The following is an 18110-nucleotide window of genomic DNA, read 5'->3' on the forward strand; positions in this document are numbered from 1 at the left end:
AAAAAACTCTTTAAACAATCTTGTACAGGTTGCTGTTAATATTTCTTGATATTTATTTTCGGCTTTTCTCCTTAGATTCAGCTATTTGATCAAAAATTCTACGGGGATTTTTTAAAAGATTCTTCTAAAAATCTTTCAGAAATTCCTCAACGGATTCTTCCGAATCATATTTCCAGAATTCATTCTGAAAAATTATTCAGGGGTTGGCTAGCACCTGAAATGCCAAGAACAATTTCTTCAACGGTTTCAGAGATTTGTCCGGGTGATTTCGGAAATTCCATCAATAATTAGCTCAGAAATTCTTCCATGCATTATTTTGAAAATGTCTCTAAGGATTTGCCCAGGAGTTAACTTTTTTTAAATCATCCAAGGTATCATTTGCAAAAGTTTTGCTATGGAAAATCCTTCTCCCACAAAGAATTCTGAGCAAGATTTTGAATAATGGTTTGCTTCCCAATTCGTCTGTAAATTTCTTCTGATAATTGTTCAGCGATTTCTTTAGAAATTCCTTCGTATATTTATTCAGATAACTATTCACGAATTCCTTTGGATTTAAAAAAAAATCCTTTACATATTCGTTCAAAAAATTTTTGAGAGTCATTCAGAATTCTTTTAAAAATCCTTAAGAAATTTCTTTCGTAGAGTCTATTGAAACATCTTCGAAGTATACATTCAGAAAATTTCGTCAGAGTTTTCTTTGTGTCCTGCAAAGATATCCTCTCAACTTCCTCTACATGGGTACAATCAGATTTTTTTGAGGAACTCTTCCCTGGATAGCTTTATTAAGTTTCAAATGGAACTACCTTAAAAGATTCGTGATGAATTCTTTTAGAAAATTTCAATGATTTTCTTTAATTTTTCTCGGGGTTTCTTTGAGAAATGGTTTGCTTTTTTAAAGAAAATCATCAAACATTTTTTTGACAAATTCCTCTAAGGATTTCTTTGGAAATATCACCATGCAATCCCCTAGAAATTCTCTCAGTAATTCTTTAAGGATTTAAAAATGATCATCCAAGGGTTAAACTATAAGCCTCAAAAGAGGTTTTCTGAATGTTGTCCTAGGATTGCATAAAACTTAGTTTGAAACTTCCTTCAGATATTTCTACAGCTATTCAAACAAAAAAACTTTAATGAAAAAAAAACAAAAAAAAATCATCTAGGGGTTCTAGGAGTACCAATAGAAATTTCACTAAGGATTTATTTGATAAATTTCACAAGGATTGCTTCGAAAACTCTTTCAAAAATGTCTTTAGGAATTCCTCCAGAATATCCTCTAGAGATCCTCCTGAGAAACAATTTTAGAAAACCTTTCATAGATTATTTTCCGCAATTGTTGCATGATATCACTTAGAAAATCGTTTAGAAATAGTTTCGGAAAACCTTCCATTGATTTAAAACTTTCTCTAGGTTTTTTTTTGTTGAACTTACAAAGAATGCTTCACAAACCATGAATTGCTTCACAAATTTCTCAGGTTGATTCAAAAACTCCTCTGTAGATTCCTCTTCTTGTTAAATTTTTTTCTGCAATTCATCTAGGGGCTCCATCAGAAACGTTCCGAGAGATTCTTCCATAAGTTCATATGCAGTTCCATCGAATGTTTATCAGAGATTACTTTTAGAAAATTTTGCATAAATTGCATCAACAATTTCTCCATGAATCCCTTCACATTTTTTTTCATTCATTTTATAAGAAATTCAGCCAGAGATAAATTCAGAAAATCCTCTAGGTATTTACTCAGAAATTTCTCCTGGCATTCGTTTTGAAAACCTTTCAGCGATTCCTTCAGAAATTGTTTACTAAGGATTTAACTAAGGATTCAATTGAATAATCTCACATAGATTGCTTTCAAAATTCATTCAATACTTCTTCAGAAATTCCCCCAGAATGCCCTCTAAGTTTCTCCTGAATTTCTTCAAGGAGTCATTCAGAGAACTTAACATTGTATTTTTTTTTTCGGAATGGTTGCATGATTTCATTCTGAATATAAGGGATACTTTAAAAACCATCTATGGTTTCAAAAGTTTTTCTAGGGATTCTTTTAGTAAATCTAGCATAGAATGCTTCAGAATCCATAATTTCCTTCACAAACTTTCCAAGTCACTTCAAAAGCTTTTTGAGAGGTTTTTTCTGCTTTTTTTCCAAAAAAAATTACTAGAAAACTTTTTCTGAACTTTCCACGGTTTTTTCTCAGATTTTTTTTGGGTTTATTTAGAAATACAGAAGTCTAGATTTTCTTCAAAAATATCTTCAACATTTCTAAAAAAAATCTAAATTTTTCTCAGGTTAAATATTCCACACAAATTCAAGTCCAGATATATACAAAAAAATCTTCCACGTGTTACAAAACGGTCGATAAGAAGAGCGTACAAAATAGCTCTGGTCTCCACAAGTTCCTACCTCATGCTTCCACGAGTCAAGCGATGACAAAGACTGCCAGCTAAGAGTTGTGTGCTTAGCTGGTAGTGTAGCCTGGGCACTGTTGTCCTTCTAACTTCAACTAGCTTGAGGAGGTACGTCTCGAGCGTCTATTCACCAAGGAGGTGCGGCTCAAACAGCGTCTGTTCTGGTATCCAGAGGCGTAGTATGATTCGTCAAGAAATTTGAACATGCCTACTTCAGATATTTATTTGTTAATATTTAGAAAATTTGAGAGGTGTGACCGAGGATGGGAAGCAGCTGCCACAAACCCAGTATTGTGACATTTTATTGTTGATAATGCCTTACAAATCTTAAATGTGATGTTCAGCAAACAAATGTATGTATGTATTCAATCAGAAATTTCACCAGGGTTCCTTCTAGAAAATCTTACTAAAATTTCTTCAGAAATTTCTCCCGGAAATCTTACTCGGAATTTTTCAAAAAACCTTCCGGTAATTTTCTTCAAAAAAAGGTTGTGGAAATTACAGTGATTCCTTCAGTAATTGGTTTGGAAAAACCTCTAAAAATTTCATTAAGAATTCTATCAAAAAATCATACATGGCTTCACATCTTACATGAATTGCTTCCCAAATTTACCCAAGGTGTTTTTTTTTAGAAATGTAGCCTGGGGATTATTTTGGAAGTTCTTTCGGGTGTTTTTCAGACAGTCTTCCAAAAATTCCTTCTCAAACTCCTCTTTCTTAAATTTCCTCTTTCTACTTTGGAAAGGTTCACCAGGCTTCCACCAGAGATCCCCAGAGCAACTCTTTTAAACATGAATTCTTCCAAAACTTTCGTAAAATATTCATATGAAACAGTTTTTCATTGATTGTTATAGAAGATCTTCTTGAAAGTCCTCCAGAAATTTCACAATGAACACTTTTAAAAAATATCTTGCGTGGATTGGCTTCAGAAATTCCTCTGTGAATTTCTTCCAGTGATTCCTTCAAAGATTTTTCAAGATATTTATTCTTACATTTTTCCATCGATTTTTGGAAGAAATACTACAAAACTACATTGAAATTAATTCCGGACATTTTTTTAGAAACTCTTACCTTTATTTCTTCAAAGATGTTTTTTCTTAAAAACATCCTCCAAGGATTCATTTGGAGATATTCTTCTGAGTTGGCTTTAGGAACTCATTCAAGGCTTTTTTTTTAATTCCTGTAAGGTTTTTTTTTTCAATATTCAATTGGGTTGCTTTAGGGGCTGTTCATAAACCACGTAGACTAAAATTTGGCAATCTCAGATCCCCCCTCCCCCCTCGTAGACTTTTGTCCATACAAAAATTTTGAAATTCGTATGGATCGTACACTTTGACCAGACCCCCTCCCCTCCCCCCAAAAAGTCTACGTGGTTTATGAACGGCTCCTTATTGAGTATCATATGGACTCTCCTCAGTAGTTTTACAAAGAATTCAGTAAGAAAATCTTGCATGAATTACATCAACAACTTCTTCTGAATTGCCTCACAATTTCTTTCAGGGATTCTTCGAGATATTCATTCAGAGAAAAAATCAGAAAATTATTGTGTTATTTTTTCAGAAATTTTTCCAGAGGTTTATTTTGAAAATCTTTTACAGATTCCTTAAGACATTCTTTCGAGGGTTTTTATTGGAAAATATTCATTTTTTTTTTTGAGAAATTCCTTTCATTTTTTTTTTTCAAATTTTCCATAAGCACTTCCAGTTCCCCCAAGAATTCCTTCGCTAATTAAAAAGAAATCCTCCAAGGCATTGCTGTAAACATTGATCATGTGTTTTTTATTACATAAACTCCAAACGGTACCTATTTTTTCAGATTTTTTTTTTATATTCTTCAAGAAAATTTCGAATGGATTGCTTCAAAATATCATCCCAGATTTTTTGAAGATATTTTTCCACCAATTTCTGCTTCAAATAAACTGGAGATTTCTCCAGAAGTTGTAGATTTTTTCAAAAATTCTTTCATGAAGTAACTTCAAACTATTTATTCAGAAATTTCTCATTTTTTTTGAAAATGTTTCACAGATTCCTTCAGAGATTATACAAGGGTTTTTCGGAAAATTTTAAAACATTTTTTTTGAAAAATTCTGTAAGGGATTTGTTTGAAAATGTTTCCATGAGTTCTTCCAGTAATTCCCCCAGAAGTTGTTTCGCTGAATAAAAAAAAACCTCTAATGATCACTTTGACTTATTTTTCGGAATTTTATAAGAATTTCAAAGAATTCTCCAAAAAAAATTTGAATGGATTGTTTGAAAAAATCATCCCAGAATTTGTGTGGGTATCTATCCAGGAATTTCCCCAGCATTCAACTGAAGATTTTTCCGGAGATTGCAAAAAACCTTTAATGGATCACTGCAGAAATTCCTTTATGAATTCTTTTGCAAAATACTACAGGGATTTTAAATCATTCCAAAAAGACTATCTGAATGTTTTCAGGAATTTCTGGAAACTCGCCTATATAATCCTTCCAAAAACCTTTCATGATTACCTGAACTATTTCCTGCAGTGATTCTTTCAAAAAACCTTTCTGAAAACCACCCGGAATTTTTTTTTCAGGGATTTCTTCGGAAAGTCCTTCAGGAATTTCTTCAAAATAATCTTACAAATGCCTTCAAAAATTATACTAATATTTGTCTTAAGAAATCTCTGATGGGTTGCGCTTTTGAAGTTCATTCAAAAATTTATTCCTCCAAAAATATCTCCAAGAATCATTTAGAAAACCTCACATTGGTTGCTCTTACAATAGGTGAATGCATTCCTTTATAAAATCACTAAGGATTAAAACAAAATCGTCCATGGATTTGAAGTTTCTCGAGGGTTTCTTCCAATAAATCATTCAAAACACTCTGGATCCTTGAATTTCTTCAAAACTTTAAAAAGGAGTTCTTTCAGGATTTTTCCAATCTTTCATCCTCCAAGAACTTTCCCAAAAAATACTCCATGGATTATTCTAAATTTATCAGAGTGGCATAAAACACATTCAGAAATACATTTTCTACGGATTTCTGTAGAAAATAGGAAATCAAGATTTTCTTCAGTAATTTATCCAAAGTATTTTTTTTTCAGTGATTCTTCCAGCAATAATTATTCAAGCATCATTTTTTTTATGAATTTCTTCGAAGATATATTCATGGAATCCTTTATAAATCCAGGAATCCTTTCAAAAAAAAAAATCATCGACTGATTACCTCAGAAATGTCTCGACAAATTATTTCTACATCAATTTCTATCGATAGTCCTTTAACAGCATGTTTCTTCAGTTATTTAACTGAGGATTTCTTCAGAAAGTTCCAGAAAATCCTCCAAGAATTCCTATTGAAAGGGTTCCATTCACTGATTTAAAAAAATCCTCTAATGATCACTATGACATTTTTTAAGGAATTTTACAAGAATTTCAAAGAATTCTCCAAGAAAATTTAGAATGGATTATTTCAAAAAATCTTCCCAGAATTTTTGTGGATATCTATCTAGGAATTTCTCCCTGTATTTCAACTTTCCCAAATTTCTCTGGAAATTTGCAGAAAACTTTTAACGGACTACTTCAGGAATTTCTTCATGAATTCTTTTGCAAAATCCTACAGGGATTTCAAATCATTCCAAAAAAGCTTTCTGAATATTTTTCAGGGATTTCAGAAAATTCGCAAAATAAATCCTTCCAAAAATCTTTCATGGATACCTGAACTATTTCCTGCAGTGATTCTTTTAAGAAACCTTTTTGAAAATCACTCGGAAATGTTTTTTCAGGGATGTCTTTGGAAAGTATTTCGGAGTTTTCTTTCAATCTCAAGAAATGCCTTCAGAAATGTTACTAATATTTGTCTAAAGAAATCTCTCATGGGTTGTGTTTTTGAAATTCATCTAAAAATTTATTATAAATTGCTCCAGAGCTTCCTCTAGAGATTCCTCCAGAAATTTCTCCAAGGATCATTTAGAAAACCTTCCATTGGTTGCTCTCACAATTGTTGCATGGATTCTTCTAGAAAATCCCGACGGATTAAAAAAAATCGTCCATGGATTCGAAGTTTCTCCAGGGCTTCTTCCAATTAATCATGCATAGACTCTTGATTTTATTCGGAACTTTGTAGAGGAGTTCTTCCAGGACTTCCAAGAACTTTCCCAAAAAATACTCCATAGATTATTCTAAAATTATCAGAGGGGCATAAAATACATTCAGAAATACATTTTCTACGGATTTCTGTAGAAAATAGGAAATCAAGATTTTCTTCAGTAATTTATCCAAAGTATTTTTTTTAGGTGATTCTTCCAGCAATAATTATTCAAGCGTCATTATTATATATATATATATATATATATATATATATATATATATATATATATATATATATATTATATATATATATAATATATATTATATATATATAACGAAACGTCCGATTTGGGTCATCTTTGTTTTGTTCTGTTAGTCTGCAACCAAGGAAGGTTTATGAGCCGAAAAACATTGAAAAATTGAGAGTTTTTGAAAATCGGTCTTTCATTCATTTTGAATGGTGACTTGTACTTGGCTAGGGACTTGAAACGTCAAAAAACGCAGTAGGCAAGACAAAGTTTACCGGGGACAGCTAGTTTTTTTTTATAAATTTTTTCGAAGATATATTCATGGACACCCTTTAACACCCAGGAATTTAAAAAAAAATCATCGACCGATTACCTCAGAAATGTCTCGAAAAATTATTTCGTAAAATCTTCTAAAATGCAGATATTCGTTCATAGATTTTCAAGTAATTTCTACAGCAATTTCTTTCGATAGTCCTTTAACAGCATGTTTCTTCAGTAAGGATTCAAGGATTCTTCTGAAAATTCCTCCGGGTTTTCCATTATGTATATGCTCAGAAATTTGTACAAGATTTCCTGTAGAGATACCTTCTAGAATTGCTTCAAAGATTCCACCAGACAGAAGCTCTTTCAAGAAGTCTTTCAGGGATTTTATTTAAAAGTGTATCCAGTAATCCTTCCAAAAGTGTCTCAAAAGGTCTTGTAAGAAACTCCACCGGAAAGTTCCCAAGGAGATTTTTCAGGTGTTCTTCCAATATATGTTTTTTAGATAACCCTCTTTTTATTTTTTCTTCAGGAATTTTCTTAAGACTCCTTCTGATTTTTCTCCAGGAGATTTTTGGAGGATTCCTCCAAAGGTTTCTACAGAAAATTTATATGAGATTTCTACAGATTATTTTTTTGGGTTCATTTGCAAATTCAACTTTCCAGAATTTCTCTGAAAAGTTCTTTCAGATGGCACGAAAATCTCCCAAGGATTTTACAAGAATCCTTCATGGACTTATTCAAAGATAATGCAAGCAAGTTTGATGAAAAGCTCGAGCACTTTTTAATAGAATTCATTCAAGAGTGTTCAAGAAATTCCTCTAAAGGGTTTTTTTTTTCGAATACCCATGCAATTTCTCTAAGGATTTTGGCAATTATTCACCAATTACAGGATTTCAACCACAGTTCCTTCAAGGATTCCTACGGGAACTTCTCTAATGATTTATTTCAGTAAGCTTTTATATGCTTCCTACAGAAATTCCTCAAGCGATTCTTCCAAGGACTCGTCCAAAATTTCCTTTAGAAATCCCCCCAGAAAATTCTCTAAAAATTTTTCAAGATTCTAAAAATTTCTCAAGTTCTTTGTTAAAGATTCTTTGTTAAAAAATTCTTTCAGAAATTTCCCAAAAATTGTTTCTTCAGAAATTCATCACATATTGATTTATCGAAAATTTATGCAGAAATTATTTCATCTGTTTTTCTTAGTATGTTGCCCTGGATATCTTCAAGAACGCTTTATAACGCTTTTAACTCCTCCAGATACATATCTTGGCTTTTAAGGAGTTGCAAGTGCTCTGCTAGGAACTCTTCATAATACTTACTAGAAATTGATCGAAGATCTTTTCCTGATACTATTCCAAGGGTTTCTTCAGAAATTCCTGGCATGATTTAAATGGTTCTTCCAAAGTTTCCTATAGGAATTATTCCAAGAATTTCACCGGGAGTATTGCCAATTATTTCTCTAGAAAATCACTCAAGGACTCCTGTAAATATTTCTACAGGAATTCCTAAATTAACTTAGGGGCTGTCCATAAATGACGTGGTCATGAGGGGGGGGGGGGGGGGGGGGTTCGGCCAATGACCATTTTGTATCCACCTGAAATCAACAGCAGTTTTCCCGTATTTTTTCCAAGAATTTTTCCAGGAATTCTTCAGACATTATGCAGGAAATTTTTCAAAGAATTTCTCTTGCCAAGGTTTCATACACGAAAGTTTCCAGGGATCCTGTTATAAATTATTTGATGATTGATGATGATAATAGAGGAATCTCTAAAAAACCATTGAGTAATTTCTGAGGAAAATCTTTCAGGATTCCCTGAATAAATTCTCCGAGAGAATTCCTTCAAGAAATTACCTACAACAATATCTGAAAAGCAATGTCTCCGCATTCCAATATTTACGCCTCGATTGATTCGTGTTTCGCTGTTTTCGAAACCATTGGTATCCCCATGGTTCACCAACTTCTTCAAATCTACATTGCAAACGATACGTATGACAGTAAAAGGAAAAAAAAATACAAAGTGAACAACAAATCGAGCAATTGAATACAATTATTTCAGTAGGTATTCTGATCTGATTGTGAAATGATATTAAAATAATCAAGGTATGTGATGAGCCAAGATAGTTTCGTAATTTTTAAGATTCGCCTGAAATTATTTCAGCCAGACTGTTCACTGACAATTTCTATAACTTCATGTCTTAATTAGAGAATGCTTTGATGTTTGATGTCGTTGCTCTACTTCTTCCATTTTTTTAGGGCGAAAGAGTGAAAGAGCATCAGCTATTACCGTAACACTACACACAAATATTTATAAAACGGTTAGTCTCTTAGCTACTGTTACTCCTTTCAATAGAAAAAGTCCCATTGTAAAATGAACGAATCGCGATCAAAAAACATACCGTTACAGTGTGAAGAAAAAACTTCCGTTCTTTTGTTTCCTATATCTGGGGCTCCGTTTGCTCGCTTGCTTGGTTCGCTATTGTTCTCGAGCAAATATCCTGCACCGCGCCGCCGCCCACAATCAGGTCGACCGCCTTACGAGTGCGAATGGGACGCCTCGTAGCTCTCCTTGGACTTCATGAAGTAGGTCAGGATGTCGATTGGCAACGGGAACACAATGGTGGAGTTCTTCTCCGCCGAGATGGTGTTCAACGTTTGGAGGTAGCGCAGCTGCAGGGCGGCCGGCGAGTCTCCGATCACCTCGGAGGCTTCGCGCAGGGCCCGGGATGCCTTCTGTTCACCCTCGGCGGCAATCACCTTGGCGCGGGCTTCACGGGCGGCTTCCGCTTCGGCTGCCATGGCACGTTGCAGCTGGACGGGCAGACGGACGTCCTTGCTGTGGTGGGGAGAGAGAGGGAAATCAAAATCATTGTTATTACATACATTGTAATGTACAGTAAAGCAATCTCGAATTCGTACAGATTGTTGTGGCGCAGTTTTGCTAGTTTAAGTGTCCCCTTTTTTTTCAAAACATATTCAATTGGCTTCTTTAGCGGTATTGAGATAATTCCATATTCTGAATCTGCATGCGAAACTGAGCCGAAATCCAAATTTTCATGAATTTTGGTGCCCGGGAACCTATTTAAAAATCAATTTGAAGTTTGTATGGGAGCGATTTGTCGAATCACCCCTCGTCGCATTTTGTACTGGGTGGAGCTGTCAAACAGTTACCCAGCTGTCAAAAGGTGATTTCAAAAAATCTCTTTGAAATTGAATTTAGGTACCAAAATAAAGTCCTAAAAATCTGAAATAAAATCATAGAGGCTCAGAAAAAGGTGCTCTTTCGTATAAAATCAAAAAATCGATACATTTTTCTTAATTTAAAAACCCAATTATGGCGGACCATCACAATTAAAAGACAGGTAAGTAAATAGACAAATTCGGTTTACGTCCTGAAAGCGACATGGACCTCTACGAGATTGATTCACTGTATAAGGCTCAGGAAAAAAGGACTCATTTCACTCACATTTCCACTCGCTCCACCTTGATGCCCCAGGCCTCGGTCGCTTCGTCCAGCGAGAGTTGCATACTGCCGGAGATTGTCATTCGTTCGCTGAGGATTTCGTGCAGATGCCGGGTACCCATCGTGTTGCGAAGCGTCGTCTGCGCCAGCAGCCGGGTCGAGTGATGGGCATTCTCCACGTTGGCAATCGAGACGGTAGCGTTCGAGACACGATAGTACACCACGGCATCCACCGACACCGTCACGCTGTCCTTCGTCAGTACCTGTGGGCGTGTGGGGGGGAGAGGGAAGCGAAAACCATTAGGACGACCGACTTTTGACGGGTTGATTGCGTGGTGGTGGTGGTACGTGTGAACATACCTCTTGCGGTGGGACGTCGTAGGTTCGGGTACGCAAGTCAACACGTGCGTAGGCGTCAATGCACGGTAGGATGAAGAAAATTCCTGCGGAAGGAAAGAGGAAGCACACGATTTCGGGAAATTAGGTTTGCGTTTTGCGGTGTGACCTAGAAAAGGATTCCGTACCAGGGCCTTTAGCACCTCCTTGGACCAAGCGACCCAGACGGAATATTACGGCTCGTTCGTATTCTTGCACGACCTGAAAGTAGAGAGAAGTGATGAAATGTTAACTATTAGCTCATCATTTCTAACTGCTGGAAAATTGTATAAAATTTTACAGGTATATCTCGATTTAGTGGACCCTCGATTTTAAGTCCATTTTTAAATGGTTGAATTGTTAATACCCAATCATTTTAAAACTTGCCGTTTGTATTATGATGGCTTATAATGTAGGGGTTTCCATTTGATATGTGGAGCACTTCATATCAATAAATTGTTTTGTGGAGCACCCATCATAGTGTCAAAGCATAGCAAGTGTTACAGCTGATACCTAAGGTTTTCATATGCAGTAGACTGTCCTAAAAAAATCGATGTTCGAAAAGTCAAGGTGCTCAACCCTTAAATGAAAGATATGCATATTTGAAACATTTCTGTAGATCATTTTGATTTTCTAAAAAAAATATTTAGAGGTTCCGCCAGGGCGATTTTTTAAAAACTGCCTTTTTTCATGAAAAGTCTCAAAAAAATCATTTTTTCGTAATAAGTATTTTTTCAATTTCTGAATTTTTTCAATATTTTTGTATTCTTCAATGGACCTCTAGGCATTCTTGAAGGGAATAAGTTTTTGAAATATTGTATTAATATTAACGGCAGATCCGTTTTTATGTTGATAGAAAAACCAGTTTTTGAGAATTTTCTATCTAAATTTGACAAAAAATACATGCACGATTTTTTATTTTCAATTTTGAAAGTTTTATCTGATAGTACAATTTGTATGCGTCATTTCTCTAAAAAAATATTTAAAATATTCTGTTAAGAAGCTGAGATATTATGATTTTAGTAAATGGACAATATTTGAAATTTTTGCAAAACTTTGTATATATGGAATATTGTAAGGTTTTTGTGACACTCCAATGTACGTATATTAAAAGAAGTTAAAAAAAACAGCTTTTCTTGTTGTATGGTCAGTAGATTCATAAAGAGCTTAATAACCTGAATAATCTGAATAACTACAAATATGACGGGTATCGTGGTTACTGGTAGCAACGCATTTAGTTCGAGATTACGTCGTAGATTTCCCGACTACTGCGCCCTTTTTTTCTGAAATAGGAACGACCATTCCATGCAGAGATTATATAACATAGATAAAATCGATAAAAACCATAGTTAAGTCATGATTTTTACTGAAGACTTGAACTTGAAATGTAATGGACAATTTGGTATGAAACTCGGCAACGGTGGGGCATAATTAATCGGACAAACGCCGATTGTCATAAAAAATTGCCAACTTTGAGATGGTTTAACTATATGTATTTCCTTTGATGAATTGAACTCAAATTTTGATACGAAACCGACACGATGAAGAATTTTACGTATAAGAAATACAAAACATTTCTGGTCACATGTGTGGACGTAAGTGCAAAACTGGTCGAACAGCAACACACGTGTAAATCAAAAGACTGCCGTTGTCCGATCACTTTGACACATTTTGGTTGCCCTATCGTGCCTAAGCTTGTGATCAGACACGATTTGAATTTCGTATATGCAAAATTCACTATATTTGCAATTTTATATCAAAATATTAGCTCAATTCATCGAAGAAGCAAACATAAGATCGCGTATTTCTTCAAAAGCCTAATATTGTTCATTATTTTCTAAGTTTTTTAAAATCAGTCTTGACTTAACTTAGTTATTTTTTTTTATTGATTTCATCACTATTATGTTATCTCTGCATGGAATGGTTTTTGCTACTTCAGAAAAGGGGTGTAATTGTCGAGAATTCCACGACATAATATCGAAATTAATGCGTTGCTTTCCGTTATTGTTGTAGTTATTCAAATAAAAAACTCTTCATGAATCTACTAACAATCACTTCAGAATAAAACATCCATGTTTAAACTAGCTTGACCATCCAATAAAGAGAGCCGTATTTTTAAGCCTAATTTTTTTTAATATACGTACATTGGATTGTCACAAAGGCCTTACAATAATCCAAATATACAAAGTTTTGCAAAAATTTGAAATATTGTCCATTTACTAAAATCATAATATCTCTGCTTCTAGACAAGATATTTTAAATCTTTTTTAGATAAATGACGCATACAAATAGTACTATCGGATGAAACTTTCAAAATCGAAACTAAAAAATCGTGCATGTATTTTTTTCTCAAATTTAGATGAAGAATTCTCAAAAAATAGTCCTTTCATCAGCAATATAAATACAATATTTCCGTCAATATTAATACGATATTTCAAAAACTTATCCTCTTCAAGAATGCCTAGAGGTCCATAGAAAAATATAAAAATATTGAAAAAAATCAGAAGTTGAAAAAAAAATTACGAAAAAATGATTTTTTTGAGACTTTTCTTGAAAAAAGGCCATTTTTCAAAAATCGCCCTAGCGGAACCTCTAAATATTTTTTTAGAAAATCGAAATGTTATACAAAAATGCTTCAAATATGCATATCTTTCATTTAAGGGTTGAGCACCTTGACTTTTCGAACATCGATTTTTTTTGGGACAGTCTATTATTCAGCTAATTTTGAGGTTTTATATTCACTACAAAAAATACGAAAAATGTGCTTATGCAGTTGACGATGTTTAAAAATTTACCTTATTTTGCGCATATAGTCTGCCAAACGTTTTTCACCAATAAAAGTGGATTAACTGAACGAAAAACACATATGTAGTTTAGTAGGTCCTGTATAAAAATATTACATTAAGAGAGTTTAAAAACGTTGAAAACACTTGGCACTTTTATTGATCAAAATATGATTAACCCTCTAATACCCTATTTTTTTTTATTTCGATCTAAATATCATTTTTCGTCATCTAAAATGGATGTAAACATGTTTTGGAAGATGATTCTTTTTAAATCTCGGTTTCGTGAATTTCAGTTTTCGATTTTTCTATATTTTATTTTTGAACATCCCCACAGTTTTATATTTTTCCTAGAAGCCTTTTTGGGGTACGGGTTCTTTGAGATGAAAACATTTTGAGATTGCATGATTATTGTTAAAATATTTTTATTTTTAATTTTTTTCATAGAAAATTTTATTTTCCGTGTAATTTTAAGGAAAATAATTTTAGAGTGTATTCGATTTTCTTAAACTATAAAACTAAGATAGAATGAATTGGGGAAAATTAAAAATATGTTCTTGTACCGACTTTTCGAACCCTCTAAGCAGAATACCCTCTATGAATGAGTGTAATCAGTTTCGTACCTTTTAATTCCGCCCTATGTTGCTTATCCTTTGTCAAAGGATAAGCAACATAGGGCGGAATTAAAAGGTACGAAACTGATTACACTCAAAAATATGTTATTTGTAGCGATTCAATACAAAATAAACAATGACCTCTAGAAGGTGACTAAGACATCAATTTTTCAATGATTAAAAAAATGCAAATACGCTTAACCCTTTATAAGGCAGTGGCAACTATATTGCCACCTACTGTTTTTATTTATTTATATTTTATAATAATTTATTTCGAACTTCTTTTTTGGTTTACGCAAAATTAGGATTACTAACAACGCCTGTTATTTTTTTTTTTGGTACTAAATAAAGCTTAAACAATAATTTGGGAGCCATTTGTAGTCTCAAAAATGGCTAAAATTTGACTACGTGAAGAAAATTAGCTCAAACTTATTGTAAAACTATAGATTTGGTAAATATTTTAAGAAATAATAAAATTATAGGTTGATATGAGCTGAACTACACAGTTTAAATTATTGGTAAAGCCATAATCCACTCTAAGATCTCTTTTCCGGCTTTTTGTCGAAGTCAAAAGAAGAAAAGTACCCTAAACGGGCAGTGGCATGAATATTGCCACCAGCGCTGGTGGCCTAAACGGGCAGTGGCAACTATATTGCCACCTCAAAAGCTCGTTTTTGGGCTGAACGGGCAGTGGCAACTATATTGCCACCTAGATTTTTGAGAGTTTCTTTCAAACAAAATTGTTTTGTACATGTAGTCATGAGTATAATCATTTCCATAATAGTATGCGTTGATTACTCTCTAGTTTTCTCGGCCTTATAAAGGGTTAAAATACACCAAAACTATTTTGAGACATACAAAACAGTCCTAAATATCAGCCAAAAATTAAAAAAAAATGGTTTTCCACGAAACAAAAATTACAAAAATGCTCAAACTATACCCCGTCTAAAGGCAGGGTTGGGTATTAGAGGGTTAATTTCCAAATGACACTCTGAACATGTACTCATTTGATTGATTAGAAAAAAAAATGTAGCAAATTCCATAAAAAAGGTTATTGTACTGCTTCGCCAGATTACTGACAAGATGTGGCAAACATTATTTTCAGTACTGTCACGGTTAGTTAGTCAAGGTTCTCCGATCCCAGCGCTCCTTCACTGGTACATTCCCATGAATGAATTCCTGGAAGAATCTTTGAAGGAACCACTTGAGAAATTCCTGAAGGAACTGCTGGAACAGCTTCTGAACCACTACAAAGAAAAACTTATGAAGAACTCCCTGCTGAAATTTCTGAAGTAGTTCTAGGAATGTTGAAGAGGTCTCAAAAGATATTTCAGAAAGTATTACTGAAGAATTTCAGAAGGAAATAAAAAAAAATCAGAAGAATGAATTCCCGAAAGTATTTCTGAAAAAAACAGAAGAATTGTATGAATACATAGCCTGGTTTCATGGAAAAATTTTAGAAGGAAAACCTGAAGAAACACCTGGACACCCCTGGTGGAATACCTAACAAAACTTCTTGATATATTTAAAGAAAGTTAAAAAAGACATCCTGGAGAAATCCCCTAAAAAATATCTATACCATTTTTTAATTAATTCCTCGAGGAACCTATAGAACAATTCCAAGAAATACGCTTGGAGGAAATCTTGGAGGAATTTCTGAAAAAAAAACGTAGCGAGTTTCTGATGATATCTCTGTGGAAATTTCCGTAGAAATCTCTGCAATAATGTTTTTCAGCCTTTCCATAAAAATCCTTATAAGAATTTTTGAAAGTTTACACATAATAATTTCTTAAGGAATCCTTGGAAGATTTTCTAAGACTATCTTATAAAATCTAAAGGAATGTGTAGAAATTTTGGGATTTTTTCAATAACCTCTTGCAGAATTTCTAGAGTAATCCTTTTAGAAAGAAAGCATTTAAGAAAATTTTGAAAAAGTTCTGAATTTCTGATTCTCAAGTATCATTAAAAAAAATCCATAAAGTATTTTTGAGAAAGTTTTTAAAATGTTTTCGTGATGAAAGCTTTGAAATTTTTTTTTGAAGGAATCTACGAAAAAAAATCGAAATTTTTAGATGATTTTTTTAAACAATCCAACAATAGATTGCAAGTTTTTTTTTTGGAAGCAATTTTTGAAATACAGGGGGTGCTCAAAATGTTTGAGATTGCAACATTTTTTCTCTCACAAAAAAGTTCAACAAGTGGTTCGGCGGAAAAAAACGAACAGCGACACGTGTTTGGATCAGTTGCGATGGGAATCTCGATCGGGTTGCATTGTTCGACGAAAAAAAAAACGAAAAGTAACGCGTATTTGGGGCACGTGCACATTGGTTTTCCTCGTGAAGTGATGATGCACTTTTGGTAGCCTACGGTGTTGCAGAAAATTGAAGGAGTCAAGGAGTGGTTGCGGTCATCCGACGGCATGGAACTGGGTGAGATCATTACGAAAGCGTTAGCGTAATTTATCCAATGCGTTTACATGAGGATTCCCGGAGTCTGGTGCCACATTCTGGAGTACATTCTAAAGTCTCGAGGAATCCCCAGAAGATGTTGTGAAAGAATTCCTAAATGAATTTATTTAGATTTCCTGGATGATTTTTTAAAGTAAATCTACGATGAGTTTGAAAAGAATTTCGTTAAGAATCCCTGGGAGATTTTTTCAGGAACTCGTGAAAGATTTAAGTGAATGCTAGGATGGATTTCAGCAAGGGTCCATTATCGAAAAATCTGTGCAAGTGTTCTCGAACTAATCCTTAGAGAAATTTGTAAAGTAATCTCTGGACGAAAATCTGCAGATATCTCTGAAGAAATTATTATTCCAATCCATGTGAGATTTTTGGTAAGAATCCCTCGACAAAATTGTGAAGGAACACATAGGGCAGTTTCTATAGGTATCCCTGCAGAAAATTCCCGGATGGATCTCACAACTTTGTTTAAATAGAGTACCTGGAGAATTTTTTACAGAAATTCCAGGAAGATTTTCTGGCAGCAATTTCTGAAGCATTCTCCGGAAAAAGTTTCATTGTTAAATCCTTGGAAGATCTACGAAAAAACTGTGGCTTAGTTGGTTAAAGCGCCGGACTAGCGATACGGTGTCGTGGGTTCGAATCCCGCCAAAACAAGTGGTAATTTTTTCACAAATTTATCTCTCAATTTGTCAATTAAACACATACTGTGTCTTCGAAAAAGTTTTTTCGTCTATTTTAGACATACCAGCTGATCGATATAGTCGGTAAAGGACAATAAAATCTAGAATAAAATTATCTGCCTTGGAAGATCGTTCGAGTGTTTCCTCGAAGGAATTTCCGACGGCCAATCTCTGAAGCATTTTCCAATGAAACCCCTGGAAGAATTTCTGCAGAAACTCATACACAACTTTATAACACATCTCTTCGTGATACGGTACACCAGGGTAAGTTGAAACGGGTGAGGCAAAATTAAACGCGAAGTTTTGAAAAACATTTCAATTCAATTCGGAAATGTATCCTTCGCTAAAAGATTGTTTGAATCATAAACTATGTGTTATAGCAATCAAATTGTTTAACATCATTAGAAATCATTATGTTAACCCGCTGTTTAATCTTACGCCACCCTTTCAACTTGCTCCGGTGTACCTTACTTCTGAAAATATCTCTAGTAGAATTTCTGAAGCAATTGGAAGATGCTGTGGGAATTTCTGGTGGAGTCCTTGCAAGAATTTCCGAAGTAACCCCAGTACAAAAATTGAAGCATTGAAAAATTTTCTGAAAACTCTGGAATAGTTTCTGAAGGCAACGCCGAAAGTTTTATTAAAGAAATCTCTGACGAATTTCCGAGAAAAAAAACCCTGGAGTAATTTTTGGTCAAATTCATGGATATTTTTTTAGAACAAAGACGGAGGAACTTTAGAAATAAATCATGCAAGATGCTTTGATTTT

At 33.9% G+C, this 18110-nt stretch overlaps 1 protein-coding gene across 4 annotated transcripts in view; it reads right to left on the bottom strand.

Moving 5' to 3' along the window:
* Window positions 1–8558: 8558 nt before the first annotated feature.
* The window catches only part of LOC109407440 (band 7 protein AGAP004871), a 501977-nt gene continuing 492425 nt past the window's right edge, over window positions 8559–18110 (bottom strand). For 3 of the 4 annotated variants that reach the window (XM_062852801.1, XM_062852802.1, XM_062852803.1), the window contains 4 exons: window positions 10949–11021; window positions 10785–10867; window positions 10428–10687; window positions 8559–9797 (listed from right to left, as the gene is read on the bottom strand). In XM_062852801.1, coding sequence (XP_062708785.1) covers window positions 9497–9797; window positions 10428–10687; window positions 10785–10867; window positions 10949–11021 — 717 coding nt within the window. In that variant the 3' untranslated portion in view covers window positions 8559–9496. The remainder of the gene's footprint in view (window positions 9798–10427; window positions 10688–10784; window positions 10868–10948; window positions 11022–18110) is intronic. The other variant, XM_062852805.1, reaches the window with a different exon arrangement.

Source organism: Aedes albopictus, chromosome 2, assembly GCF_035046485.1.
Source record: "Aedes albopictus strain Foshan chromosome 2, AalbF5, whole genome shotgun sequence".
Lineage (NCBI taxonomy): Eukaryota > Metazoa > Arthropoda > Insecta > Diptera > Culicidae > Aedes > Aedes albopictus.